The following is a 12,891-nucleotide window of genomic DNA, read 5'->3' as shown; positions in this document are numbered from 1 at the left end:
ACATGTATATAATTTATGTTTACAAAGTACCTATATATACTTCTGAATAGTTCAAGCTACAGTTCGTAGACGAGATGCGCAGGCATCTCGTTATGCGTCGTAATGAGACTATTCACGGACATTTAAAAGAAGGATTCCGGAGTTTGTTCAGGACTATTAAACATGTTACTTGTATTTCAATTTTCATTAGTCTCACTTGAAAAAATAGTGTTCTTAAAACCGAGTATTCGTACGGGCCTGAGCTCTGTCCGGATCTAACGCGAGGTTTGGTTAGGTCTCGTCTCATCAATGATGCCGGTCTACAGAAGACTGAACGTACAGTTTCATTTCGCTTTATCTTGAAATTGTTAATTTTCCGTTGAATTTTCAATTCTGTAATGTGGGATTGTATCCGTTTCGTATCGATCGAAATGCGTAAGGGAAATGTACGTGCATTTGTTTTTTTTATTAAACGGTACAAAAATATTAAATTAAGATCATCGCAGAGTATTTTTTACAGGGACGAAATCATTATTATAAGCTTTGATATTTATACCTCGAAATTTTATAATCGGTATTCGGTAATCTGATTGAATGGATCTCTCAGATGTACACGCATGCGTACTGAGCGTTGCTTCTTGAAAAATGCCGGAGTTCGACTCTGCAGAAATCCTCCGTTATTTCGCTTTTGATATCGATTGAAATAAAAAATACTGGCGACACATAAGATATTAAGCTGAATTGATACAGCGGGGAGCGTATATTTAGCAGTTGATTTCCATAGCAACAACGTCATTGTGCTCCCGAGCTTGGAATTAACAAAATTAGTGATCGTCTTTTCATTTCTCCGTTTATTCCGTTGTTTTTCCATTTTCATTTTTATCTTCATCGTTAGTCATACTATTAGCTAATACTGAACATTGAGGGTCCAATAAAAAGAAGTTTCAAGAATAATGTAATTATTGCAATCGTCCCTTTCTCTTTAAACGAATTTTTAACGTTTCCGTTCAGTCGGAACTCTACGATTTTCGTTATTAACTGATGCGATTATTATAAATTTATTTTCCGCTAAATTTGTTCTTTTAATACAATTTACTGCATTACTTTTTAGGAGAGAAGAATCATAATATATAAGAAATATTTAATATTTCTTTATAATACAATCCTCAACAGATGAAATATATTATTGGACATTACTATATTCATTATTTTATTTGTTTACATGAACTTTGATACCTGCCACTGATATATCATATTCTGACCTGGTAAGTTATTTTTAACATGATATTTCAGATTCTTAATATTTATATCTTAGCATAGTGTCAGTATCAACTCAATATTAGTTTAAGATAATTAAAATAATTCAATATTAGTTTTTCACAGAAAAAATTCATAAAGATTAATATGTATTAAATATTTATTTTGTAATTTTTTATACAACACAAGTCACTTAGCTGACTAAACACGACGACTTTATTATAGAACAATAAGTGCTGAAAAAAGTGGACAAACATGAGTATTAGGGAAAGCAAACGTGACATATTTACTCTTCTGGGAAGCCGTAAATACATAGATACCAGACTAATCGAGCACCTGTTTAGAATAGTTGATAGAGCAGATTATTTTCCACCATCACACAAAGCAATGGCATATAGAAATTGCCCTTGGGAAAATGACTTTATTCATATGTCTTCACATGCTGTGTACTTCGAAGCAATATGTAGCCTTCGTTTGCATCCAGGGCTGAGCTTCTTAAACATTGGTTCAGGAACTGGTTATCTGAGTACAATTGCAGGACTTCTATTGAGTAAGGACATTGTCTTTTTAACAAACCTGTACAGAGTACTCCTAATATCTTTGCACCTTTCTTAGCTCAAAATGGAATAAATCATGGTATTGAATTGAACGAAAATTGTTTAAAGTATGCATACGAAAGGTTGGAGCAATTTAAGAAGAAGTCACTGGCTCTGGACGAATTTAACTTGTGTGAGCCACATTTTATACAAGGTGATGAACACAAAAAGCTATGTAACAAGTACATGTGACTACCGAGAAAGCAGAAAACAGTCATGCAATTGTACGTTTGACAGGAAATTGTCTCAATGTTATTCCTGATAGACAATACGACAGAGTATACTGTGGTGCAGGATGTCCAGAAGCTCACGAAGCATTCATTAAACAGTTTGTATGCATTGGAGGAATCCTTGTAATGCCTTTTAAAGACTATTTGATACAATACCAGAAGATTGATGAACAAACTTGGCTGGAAGATAGATTGCTACCAGTATCATTTACCCCATTAGTTGTACCCACTCATTCAGTAGAGCCTTACATTCGATTACGTATGTATATTTTAAAATGAAACTTCACTGTCCATAATCCATTAGTACAATAACGATTTTTATTGTTCAAGCTCCCTTAAATCCCCTCTCGTTAATGGAGTTGTGTAAAGGAACCATCAGACAGCGATTAATTGAAAACAACCGGCGTAACAACAGATGGAACGTAGAATTCCTGAATCCATCCACGCACGGGAACCCTCCCTTGCGCCATTGGGAAACGCTTTTCAAAATTCACAAGGACGGCGAGGAATATCGCAATTACTACGATAACAGAGACTCCATCTCCAGCTGCATGAAAGAAAAGATACGTCGCCTACCGTTACCATTCAAACTGAAAATGTACATAAATTACAATCGTGATTTATCAGATAAGTAAGCCCCGTCTATTTCCACTGAAATAAATATATACGTTTCTAATAACATCAAGCTTCCTGATTAAACGCTAACAAAGAGATACCACCGCAAAAGTTATCGTACCGATGACACAACCTTTTATTGGACACATTAACTCTACCGAGATCCACCAACTCAACGCGAGAAGCCCTACCAGTATTATCTATCGATCGACACGGCAATTATCTTTCCTTATCTTTCACTATCTTCACATCCCCTCGTCGAGGGTTATCGCGTTGCCCCTCCTACGGCTCATCACACCAGGACTAACCAGTTTAAAACTGGTCTATTCGCTAATCAGACGACGCGGATGATCGCTACCTTCCCCCGGATGTAGAAACGTTACATCTCTTAATCACCCTTATCCTGCCCAAAGTATCCAACGACACACGACCGTTGAAGATGCACCGGTTCATATACCCTACCACCTTTACCAGCAAGTAACACGAACTCTTTACACCTAATTTCAAAGTCGACCTTTAAGTTCTTCCTTCTCTTACTGTTCCAGGTAGTATAACACGAAATCTCAAGTATCTACACACAAAATCGATCGGCCGACCATTCGGGGAATCGTAACATGTTACATCGTTTACTCCCCGCATATTCACAAAATCCTCCTCGTGCGTGCCAGCGAACGGAAACGAAAATTCCGCTGATCCATGCCGGCAACACCGTTGGACCGTTGCATCCCTTCCCGCTCCTCCGTGACGAGGGGTGAACTGAGGGTGCGCGCTGAGAGATCAGTCGTGCGGAAGAGGCTAACGCCCAGCCGACCGACAGATCGCGGGTCCGCTCGCTCTTTCGTTCGTCCGCGGCAACCCTCTGCGAGCTTCCTCCCCAATCTGTGCTCGCTTTTAATCGTGCCGTCGCGCGGTACAAGATCGATCACGATGCACGGCGGCCCGTGCCCCGCCGTAGCCGCCCCCGTCGCGTCGACGTACGTGATACTATGACTTCGCAGCCCCCGGGATCCATGGGTCCCCTATGTAAGCTACGTTCGTCGCGATCATCCCCCTACGGGTGTTGTTTCCGTGCGGCAGTGAAGTGCGTGTAAAACCCGGCCGAACGAAGGGGTGTAGGCGCGCCTGGAACTGGACCGACCAGCACAGGGACACCGTTCTCCTTCGGATTGTTGTCCACCTGCGTGAGGGTCGCCCGGGACCTTTCACCCTTCGAGAACGAGGCTCGTGCCATCCGCATCAGGTTCACGCATCTGAATAGAATCCAAACTCGCCGTCCGAGAATCTGATTATGTAAACAATAGGAGATCGGTACATAGTTTCTCTGTTTTATAGTATTCGAGAGACTGATGTTTGATTGAATTTTCTTTTAATGAATCTGGTCTATTGTACCTGACGGTGACGAGCAAAACTATTCATCGACGGGTCCGGTTCATCGATTGATGGGACAGCGTTCCCGGTCCAGCGATGTTTAGATTCCTGGGATTAGTCGGTTCCGCGAGGATGCTGGGAAACCAGCTAACTCTCAACGCTTTGTTTATGTTTCGCGCTGGTGAAAACTTGGTTGTAGAGGTGTCGATTGACAACTGCTCGTAACTTGATCTGTGAGTACTTTTGCTCGTACGCGTGAAACAACAGTGATCTTAATTGTTAGAGCCTGTTGGTACCGTGGATTAAAGTAACTAAATACGCGAGTCGCAATTACCTTAATTGCGCCGATTCCATGTTCCGAAGTAACTAGGATTGCTACTGACGCTGTCCATTGATTTTGTGTTTGAAGTTTGTTCTTAATGTCGAGCGGGATATTTACATATCGCGCGGTGGTTCTCGGACGGTTATCTATTTGTATAAACAAACAGCAACGAAACAACCGAATCCTACAGGCTAAGTTTAACCGCGTAGCGATTGCCTTGCGTAATCAGGGATCAGACTCCCACGTGCATTAATTCCGTCCCCGCCTGGCACGCGAATAATAAACACTGGACCAGAGTGTCTCTCAATTGGCTTGTGACACAAGCAGCTCGCGCCGCAGGTGCACGCGTATTAATAACAATCATCGAGGAATACAGAATTGATTAACACTAATTGCGTCGCGTTTCGAAGCGAACCGAGCACAGAGCAGAACGCCGCTCGTTATCCGCGATTCAATCGAGTGGTACTACGCTCAAATTCGATTATAATTTCCTACAATCGGATAGCAAGCGTTCCCGCATTTCGCATGATAAATGTTTGGCCGACAAACCTGTTAAGCCACTCCTTTTGTTTTCAATTTCGCTTACGGTAACCTTAAGAACGTTTCTGATCTATAATAATCATAAATATTTCATGAATCTTCTGAGGAAACCTCCAACGTTGGAATGAAGTATCCTGCACTGAAACCGATTTTTTCAAATGTTATAAAAGCTATAAGCGTGTTATGAAGATTTCAATTAGTTTGTATTCCAGTTCAGTTTCTTTAACCCTTTGCGGTCCGAAGTGCTCATGGTTTCTCACTTTGAGAAGTGATTTATTTGTTCAATATTTGGGAGTCATTGAAACGTTACCTTTAACACTAAAACTACCGAGCAGTTCAATTGACTTGAAAATTTCGCTATAGAAACTCCAAGAGTGCATCTGTTCAGACTTCAATTGATTTACAATTCAACTTGCGTAGTGCTAAATGAATTTCTTTAATAATTTCTCAGACATTTGTTACCTTCCTAATAATTGCAAGAAGCAGACATCAGGCGTGGGTCATTTGACCCGTCTGGTAGTTTTAGTGTTAAATAGTACAATTGTGATACCACAAATATAGAAAAAATTGTTAAAACAGGTAGAGGTTGCAAAATAGAATGTCGAGTCTGACTCGACATAGGACCGCTAAGGGTTAATAATTGTTCAATGTAGTTCAATAATTGTGAAGGAAGGAATCAGGGATGGGTCATTCTGACCCATCCGATAGTTTCAGCGTTAAACGCTATAACCCGATAAATTATTGCAGGGAAATTTCTCGAAGATGAGGCTGACGGTATCCAGAAGCATCTCCCTCATTCCCCTCTGGTGTCTGACCTTAATCGAAGCTTCTTCGACGGCCGAAGTTTCGTGCGGTGATCGTCTGACGGCACCTAGGGGGGTGATCCAGACCCCGAACTTTCCCGCCGCGTTTCCGGTTCCCATTAAGTGTCGCTGGTTGATCGACGTGTCCGATATACCGGCGACCAACAGCTCGATCGTCCTCTACCTGACTCAGGTGCGCAACGACACTCCAGGATTCGATGGAAATCGCGTTCCTGAGGATCAACCGATGAAAACAGCAGTCAAATAATCACGGAGCATCTTGATGAACCTTTCAGCTAGATAACGGAAATTGGAAACCGCGTTAAACGTTGTCAGAAGCTGAAGCTAACCCTTTGCACAAATTTCTATATCGACAGTTCATCAGCTTGTCAATTTCACAATCTTTCGATCCTAAAATTTTCAGATTTCTATATCATCAATTCAGCTTATCAATTTCGCAATCTTTCCATCTCCGAATCTCTCAATCTCCCAATCTCTTAGCCCTTTGCACTCGGATGTTTCTTACTAGAAATATTTACCATTTCTTTACGAGGCGAAGACGATGTTCTTTGAGACTAATTCGAAGAGAAACCACCAGTACATTGAGGAACAAAGCTGTTTTATTCCGACGTTTCACGTATCGAGGCATTATACAAAGTTTAACGTTAAATATTACATTCTATAGCTTTACTGTGTCAAATCAAGTGGTGACTGAGAGTCAACTCTCGAGTGCAGAGGAAAATATTCGTTTTAACTTGAAGAAATTAACACTAGAACTACCGAGCATTTGATACGACTGAAATGTAATCGCTATGAACATTGTAGTAATAGATTACTTTCGGTTTATTCAGACATTCATTATAGTATTCAAGTGGAACTATTTATTTTCAAAATCATTTCGAATATTCAATGCTTCGAAGACATCAATAATCTCGAAAAGAAGACATCAGGCACGGGTCATTTGACCCCTCTGCTAGTTTTAGTGTTAAACTCAGATGACCCATGCCTGATGTCTTCTTTATGCAATTATTAGAAAGGCAACAAATGTTTCTCTGAGAAATTATTAAAGAAATTCATCTAGCACTAAGCGAATTGAATTGTAAATCAATTAAAGTCTGAAGAGATGCACTCTTGGTAATTGAACTGCTCGGTAGTTTTAGCGTTAATTTAGTTCGACTCAGTGTTTCAACGGTCTCGGCACACTCTCTCAGAAATGCGCGACATTTTGCCGTAGCCAAGGGGTTAAACGCGAATCGCGAGCTCTGTTACAAGGAGAGGCAAGATGCTCGTGTGCAAAGATGAAAACGGTCTGCCAGGCAAGACGGATCCTTTCCCCGCAGGTGTACGTGTACAAGGGGCTCAGGTTCACCGAGTACGCGTACTACGAGTCGGAGAGCATGAACTTCGGCGCCGCGCTGGTCAAGGAGATCACCGAGGGCAACGTGTTCGAGTTCAGGTGGATCCGAACGTTCCGGCCGTTCCTCGTCGTGGAGTTCGAGCTCGATCAGCTCGAGGGGAACCATGTGCGGGTGCTGGACGACCTCCTCGACGTGTACGGGTTCAACGTCACGTACCAGATGACCGAGGTCGAGCCGAACCCGGATTCCTGCTCCGTGCAACGCTGCTCCTTCACCGGAAATTGCCTGCTGTCCGCGGACTACACGTGAGCCCCCTGTTTTTCCATCTGCACGTATCTTTGCGCATTCCTGCTTCTTTCCGCGTGCGTCCGCGCATTTTGAAAATGACGCTGAAAGTGTCTAGCAGGTCATAGAGGACATTAGTACTATCATCTCGAACCTCATAGACATGCTGCACTTCGCTCAACTCAACACTCCCCAATCTGGTACTCAAGCGTTTGCAAAGTCTGAATAGTGAAAAATTGTTATTATTGATTTATAGGGCTAGAACTGACTGGAATTAGCAGTACTTCTTCATCGTTAACCCCTTCGCCTATTTCTTTCTCAGCTCTGATCGATACGGCTACTTTGTCGTTAATAATTTATTGGAAAAAGAGAGAAATTCTAGGCATATGTTACGCCTATATTTCCTTTTAAGTGTAATAGTTGATTACAGAGGAATAATATTTATTTTGAATTCGAATGAACTGAGTAATACATACATTTGTCTCACTCGTAGCTGTAGGACAAGGGGTTAAAGATATTCTGGTGTTCTCTTACGGTGTGCACTATTATTTATTGTGCACTATTATTTATTTGTCACTGTACATTGTTCGAGTCGTTTGACAGGCGTCCGCGTAAACATGGCAGCGAATTCTCGCTGATTCACCGTTGCGCCGCAGATCCTCGCGAAAATACCCACGTCCGTGAAATGGATCTGCGGGGACTGGGGAATTGACGATTTCCTGGAACCGCGTCGATGATCTTGTTTGATTTTAACCCTTTGCACTCCAGAAGTGTCTCACCGGAAATATTTGATATTTTCTAATGAGATACAGGCATTTTCTTAGGTTGAACTAAGAAATCTTATATGTATTGAGGAAGAGAACTATTTTCTTTCGATATTTCGTACATATTTCGATATTTAAGCAATCAATATACAATTTAGCTTCATCTGTTGAAGGTTTTCTACATTTCAAAGAATCTTCGTCCGCAAAGGGTTAACCCTTTGCACTCCAGAAGCTTTTTACCGGAAATATTCAATATTTTCTAAGGATTCTCTGTGCATTAGAGAACTATTTTCTTTCGATATTTCGTACATTGATGCATTATACAAAGTTTAGTATTAAATATCAAAGTTGACAGTTTTGCTGTGTCAAATCATGTGACTTAGAGGCGCCTCTGGAGTAAAGGGTTAAATAGAATTACAATACCATCGCGTAAGTTTCGATGCTTGACACTAGAACTACCGAGCGTTTAACCCTTTGCACTCGAGAATATTTTTCCCAACAAATATTCATTATTTTCTGATGAAATGTCAACGATATTTTTTACAATTAACATAAAGAAATACCTTGCGTAAATTAAGTGACAGAACTATTTTACTTCGATGTTCCATATGCTGATGCGTTATGTAACAATTTAACACTGAATTTTAAGTTTTATCATTTTCTTGGGTCGAATCAAACGGCGACTGAATGGCGCCTCTCGAGTGCAAAGTCATTGTCAGTTTATTGTCAGTTTTTTTTAGACATTCATTACAGTACTCAAATGAAGCTATTCATTTCCAAGATCATTTGAATTATTGAATGCTTTTAAGATGTTAATAATTGCGAAACAAAAAGATCAAAACCAGTCATTTAATTTTCTTTAGAGCAATTGCAAGGGAATGAAAATATTGCTTGTCTTCAATGACGTTGGATCAGAGAATTTATTATTGACTCCCAATCGCCAGATGATTTGATACAGAAAAATTATAAACTTTCGTATTTACCATTAGCCATTATATACTGCATCGATGCGTGGAATATTTGAAAGAAAATAGCTTTACCTAATTTACGTATGATTTCTGGTTAAATTCATTTCAAACGATCTTGTCTATACCTGATCAGAAAGTATAGAATATTCCAAGTGAAAAACTGTCGAGTGCAAAGGGTTAATATTATTGTAATTCTATTATTAGTAACGTGAATGGTCGAATAATACTCTATCTCGAGCATCATGGTGCCGAGTTAATTAATTCTAATTGACTTCGTTACGAAAGAATAAGTGGTACCGTAATTCTCGTGGAGGTAAACGTGTTGAACGTCAATCGGCTGCTCGAGAAGTTAAAATATCACAGGAACCAGACGAATTCGCTTGAACGATAGTTTTAAGCTTCTTTGCCGTTTGCCGGGATTATTATTCCACCTCTTTTCGCCGGTTTCATCTGGACGGTGCCGTTAGCGAGCTTCTTGTTTTCTCGGAAGGCGACCCATTTCTCTCCGGAACACGTGCTTGCATTCTTCATGAGAAGTTCGACCGGCGGAGCTATAGCGCTCGCCCGCGGAAAGTTTGCTGACTCATGGCTCGACGCTTCCAAGGAACCCCGGTTTCTTTTCGACCCCCTTCGGAACCTGTTTAAAAGTGTCTAATTGATCTCTCATCCGTTTTCACCGTCATCACTGGCTCATTGCTGAAGCAAACGAACCTAGACGACGATCCAACGAATCGAACAGCAGTGAACAATTTTAACCAGTTGACTGTGGAGTTCAGTCGTGCGATAAGATCAATTAAATAAATATACAAGATTCTGATTAAACATTAACCCCTTAACGCACAGTTCTTTTGAAAAAAACTGGCCAAAAAATCAATTTTTTGTTCCATGGAAAAAGGCTATATTTTATTCTTGAATAAATAAGTGTTATAGCTTACAATCCCATAAATGATAAGTATCAATGAAACGATCTTTTTTCTTTGCTTTCACATTGTTATTTTCACAGTTTGGTCTGTTTAGCGTGCAAGTTAAGGGGTTAAAATAAGACACTAATGTAAAACGAAGAATTACAAGGTTATTTGAGAAAGATGAGTAATTTGTTATAGAATGGACAATTAATCGGTGATTATTAGTTTGGGTTACAAGGCGAGTATCCTCGAACACAGTGAACTGGTTGAATTGTAGAACCCTTCGACTTCCATTCGTTCAACCGGCATCCATTAAACTCCCCCGCCGTCACGTGTACAAATAACGAGGTCCCCTGTTGATCCTCCCCAGCAACTTCTGGTGCGACTGCTTCGAGGACTTCAACGGGAGGAACTGCAACGAGGGACCCCTCTGTTTCGACGATAGACAGGAGCCCGTCTGCCAGAATGGAGGGACCTGCAGGTACGACAGATCAATATTATATTTCTATTATTTATTAACCTGAATCTCCGAGGATCCGACTTCGCTCTGAAAAATTTATTGAAGCCGTTAGTCGCTCGTAATCGGTTCATTAACACTATCCCTACCGCGACCAGTCGAATGACTGTTTTCAAAATTTCGATTAGAATTTCCTATAGAAACGTAATTGAATCGCCTTTATACTTCACTTTTCCTAAAATATGCGTATAAAATGTGTTTCAATATTCACACCTTTCATCGTTCATTATCTTCATTCTATATTAAAAGATATAAGTTGTGCTAAAGATCAGTGACATTATCTAAATGAGATACGCGTGAAAATATATATTTGAAAAGTTAATCGGATGCGCCCTGCCTCGTCGACGAACATCCGCATTCTCGCGGTTCAAATCGTAATGGCGACAGATTGAATTACTTCTGCGATGGCTGGATGCTGGATTGATACCAACTTTTCGTTCGTTTCATCGAGCCGAGGCCACTAATGACGATCATCGTGCACCAATAACTCGATTGAATTGTCCCGACCGAGTAAAAGTAGGTCGATCGTGAAGCCGTTCCTGTGTCGTCGCACTTCCCATTTCGATCGAAAATACGAGCCTCCGTGAAACTCGCCCTTTGTTATCCCTTTCATGAAAATCGCTCCTTTCTTATATCAGTCGATCAGAAGCCAATGCGATTAAGTGGATTTTTTAATATTTCCGAATTTTTGGAAATTTTCGATAGAATTAATAATATTCTGTTTAGTTATTCGAGGATTCACTCGTTTCTTCTTTTTTTGGGGTCAGAGAGCACTTGTTTTTCACAAAGAAAAACCGATGATCATCGTCGAACTGCCAAATTGACTCGACGGTCAACATGTCTTGATTGAAAGAATTCCCGACGTCAGTGCGTCAAGAAATGAAACCCAATAACGCGAATCGACGGAGAAAACTGGCAATAACTGGTCGCATTAACGTACCGTTGGCTCTTAGTAAAGTAACTCAATCAATCCGGTTAAAGTCAACCGGTCGAAGCAAAATTCTTCCACTTGTCGGTAGCCGTGGACTTGACAGATACCATCCAACAAACTAAATATTTCCAAGAAATCGACACTTACAAGAAAGAATATCACAAATAATCAGATCAGTACGCATATGAGTCAGTCCCACTAACTTCCCTATAATCATCAACTACAATCAAAAATATCAACTGATTACCAGCAACTCGCGACGCCTATAGACCTTTGAAAAGCTAGGTCCCAATGGTGCAATATTGGAGCCTACAGAGTTCAAAGGGTTAAAGATCATTATGCAATTCTAAAATAATTCCAAAGTCTCAATACTAGAACCAAGCATTCAGAGTCACTTATTCCTAATCTCTATATCAATTAAAACAATTCCTTCCCTCGAATTTGGAACCTTACTCTTATATCCAGAGGAACAGACAAAATTCATTCGACAATTCGAGAAAGCATCTTCGTTATTTCAATACCTGCAAATTTAAACGAATTTTAAAGATCATTATGCAATTCTAAAATAATTCCAGTCTTTCAATATTAGAATAACCAAGCATCCAGAGTGACATATTTCTAATCTCTATACCAATTAAAACAATTCCTCCTCTGTGATTTGGAATCTCACTCTTGTATCCAGAGGAACAGACAAAATTCATTCGACAATTCGAGTTATCTTCGTTATTTCAATATCCGTAAAACAAACATTGAAATGAATCTATTTGACACGTTGCAGTACTTCTAAAGTATTACATACTAATTCTAAAAGCATAAGAAATTCTTCGTTTGGTACCGCATCGGCGACGATTCACTCCTCATTGATACGCTATCTAATATGATTCCAGGCAAATCGGCGCGAAAGCGATGAACTGCCACTGCCCGGACGGTTTCGTCGGCCGCCGCTGCCAGATTCGCTTGCTGGACACCTGGGATCCCGGTAAATCTCTCTGTCTATCGAACACGCGTTCCCCGCATCGCTCGGATAACTCCCCGATGAGTCACGCCCTCGTCCGCGGCCGGACCGTGACTCATTGATGGGAATCGGCGCTTCACCAGGTCAATGTTTGCGTGTTCCCAGAATGCAGACCGGAGAATTGCATAATGCAGTGCCCTTTCGAGGACGGCGAGCCGGCGTGCGCCTGCAAGAACGGCACCAGGATCTACAACAGTGAGCCGCCAATTTTTTCTTCACCCTATTCCCTTCCCTGTCGAGCCTCCCGCCGATCCCCATTGCCTAACCGCGCCGGGGAAACACGCTTTTCGCAGATCGGTCGCGGTACGAGTGCAGAATCAAACTGTCGAACGTGACGTCGCTGAGGGCCGGCTCCGTCGTGCACCAGGGGAGCCTGGAGTCTTACCTCAGCAAGCAGGTAAGCGTCAATCTGTTGTATTCCCGGTCGTGGAAATGAGC

The 12,891-nt window shown here is 41.0% G+C and overlaps 2 protein-coding genes and 1 long non-coding RNA gene across 10 annotated transcripts in view; 2 read left to right on the top strand and 1 right to left on the bottom strand.

Moving 5' to 3' along the window:
• Positions 1 to 21: 21 nt before the first annotated feature.
• LOC116428349 (protein-L-isoaspartate O-methyltransferase domain-containing protein 2) lies at positions 22 to 2,833 on the top strand. Of its 4 annotated transcripts, none has more exons than XM_031979899.2 (7): positions 22 to 425; positions 500 to 934; positions 1,091 to 1,244; positions 1,462 to 1,786; positions 1,852 to 1,986; positions 2,070 to 2,321; positions 2,393 to 2,833. In XM_031979899.2, the coding sequence occupies exons 4-7, from the start codon at positions 1,492 to 1,494 to the stop codon at positions 2,695 to 2,697; spliced, it is 987 nt and encodes a 328-aa protein (XP_031835759.1). In that variant the 5' UTR covers positions 22 to 425; positions 500 to 934; positions 1,091 to 1,244; positions 1,462 to 1,491; the 3' UTR covers positions 2,698 to 2,833. The 4 variants fall into 4 exon arrangements, with proteins under 4 accessions (XP_031835759.1, XP_076222618.1, XP_031835760.1 ...); XM_076366503.1 differs by having other exon boundaries at positions 486 to 934; XM_031979900.2 differs by lacking the exon at positions 500 to 934.
• Positions 2,601 to 12,891, top strand: part of LOC116428347 (uncharacterized) — a 36,261-nt gene continuing 25,970 nt past the window's right edge. For 2 of the 5 annotated variants that reach the window (XM_031979888.2, XM_031979890.2), the window contains exons 1-7: positions 3,786 to 3,917; positions 5,655 to 5,903; positions 7,051 to 7,373; positions 10,361 to 10,471; positions 12,326 to 12,417; positions 12,559 to 12,648; positions 12,747 to 12,850. In XM_031979888.2, the coding sequence (XP_031835748.2) occupies positions 5,670 to 5,903; positions 7,051 to 7,373; positions 10,361 to 10,471; positions 12,326 to 12,417; positions 12,559 to 12,648; positions 12,747 to 12,850 (954 nt within the window). In that variant the 5' untranslated portion in view covers positions 3,786 to 3,917; positions 5,655 to 5,669. Of the gene's footprint in view, positions 2,661 to 3,785; positions 3,986 to 4,172; positions 4,279 to 5,654; positions 5,904 to 7,050; positions 7,374 to 10,360; positions 10,472 to 12,325; positions 12,418 to 12,558; positions 12,649 to 12,746; positions 12,851 to 12,891 lie in introns of those variants that run through there. The other 3 variants (XM_076366493.1, XM_031979887.2, XM_031979889.2) reach the window with 3 other exon arrangements.
• Positions 3,824 to 4,899, bottom strand: LOC143174417 (uncharacterized). Its single transcript, XR_012998330.1, has 3 exons — positions 4,380 to 4,899; positions 4,067 to 4,316; positions 3,824 to 3,959 (listed from the first exon to the last, which is right to left on the bottom strand). It is a non-coding gene; the product is annotated as an uncharacterized LOC143174417 (long non-coding RNA).

The sequence above is a fragment of the Nomia melanderi genome, chromosome 4 (genome assembly GCF_051020985.1).
Source record: "Nomia melanderi isolate GNS246 chromosome 4, iyNomMela1, whole genome shotgun sequence".
NCBI classification, from domain to species: domain Eukaryota; kingdom Metazoa; phylum Arthropoda; class Insecta; order Hymenoptera; family Halictidae; genus Nomia; species Nomia melanderi.
The sequence above is the reverse complement of the archived record's forward strand: the minus strand, read 5'-3'. Positions and strand labels throughout refer to the sequence as shown.

What these genes read in the sequence shown, in the direction of transcription:
- LOC116428349 (XM_031979900.2), top strand. Translation starts at nt 1,492, where the DNA reads ATGAGTATTAGGGAAAGCAAACGTGACATATTTACTCTTCTGGGAAGC. An exon ending in AATTGCAGGACTTCTATTGA is followed by an intron (nt 1,787 to 1,851) that starts GTAAGGACATTG and finishes CACCTTTCTTAG; the next exon opens with CTCAAAATGGAATAAATCAT. An exon ending in AGAGCCTTACATTCGATTAC is followed by an intron (nt 2,322 to 2,392) that starts GTATGTATATTT and finishes TTATTGTTCAAG; the next exon opens with CTCCCTTAAATCCCCTCTCG.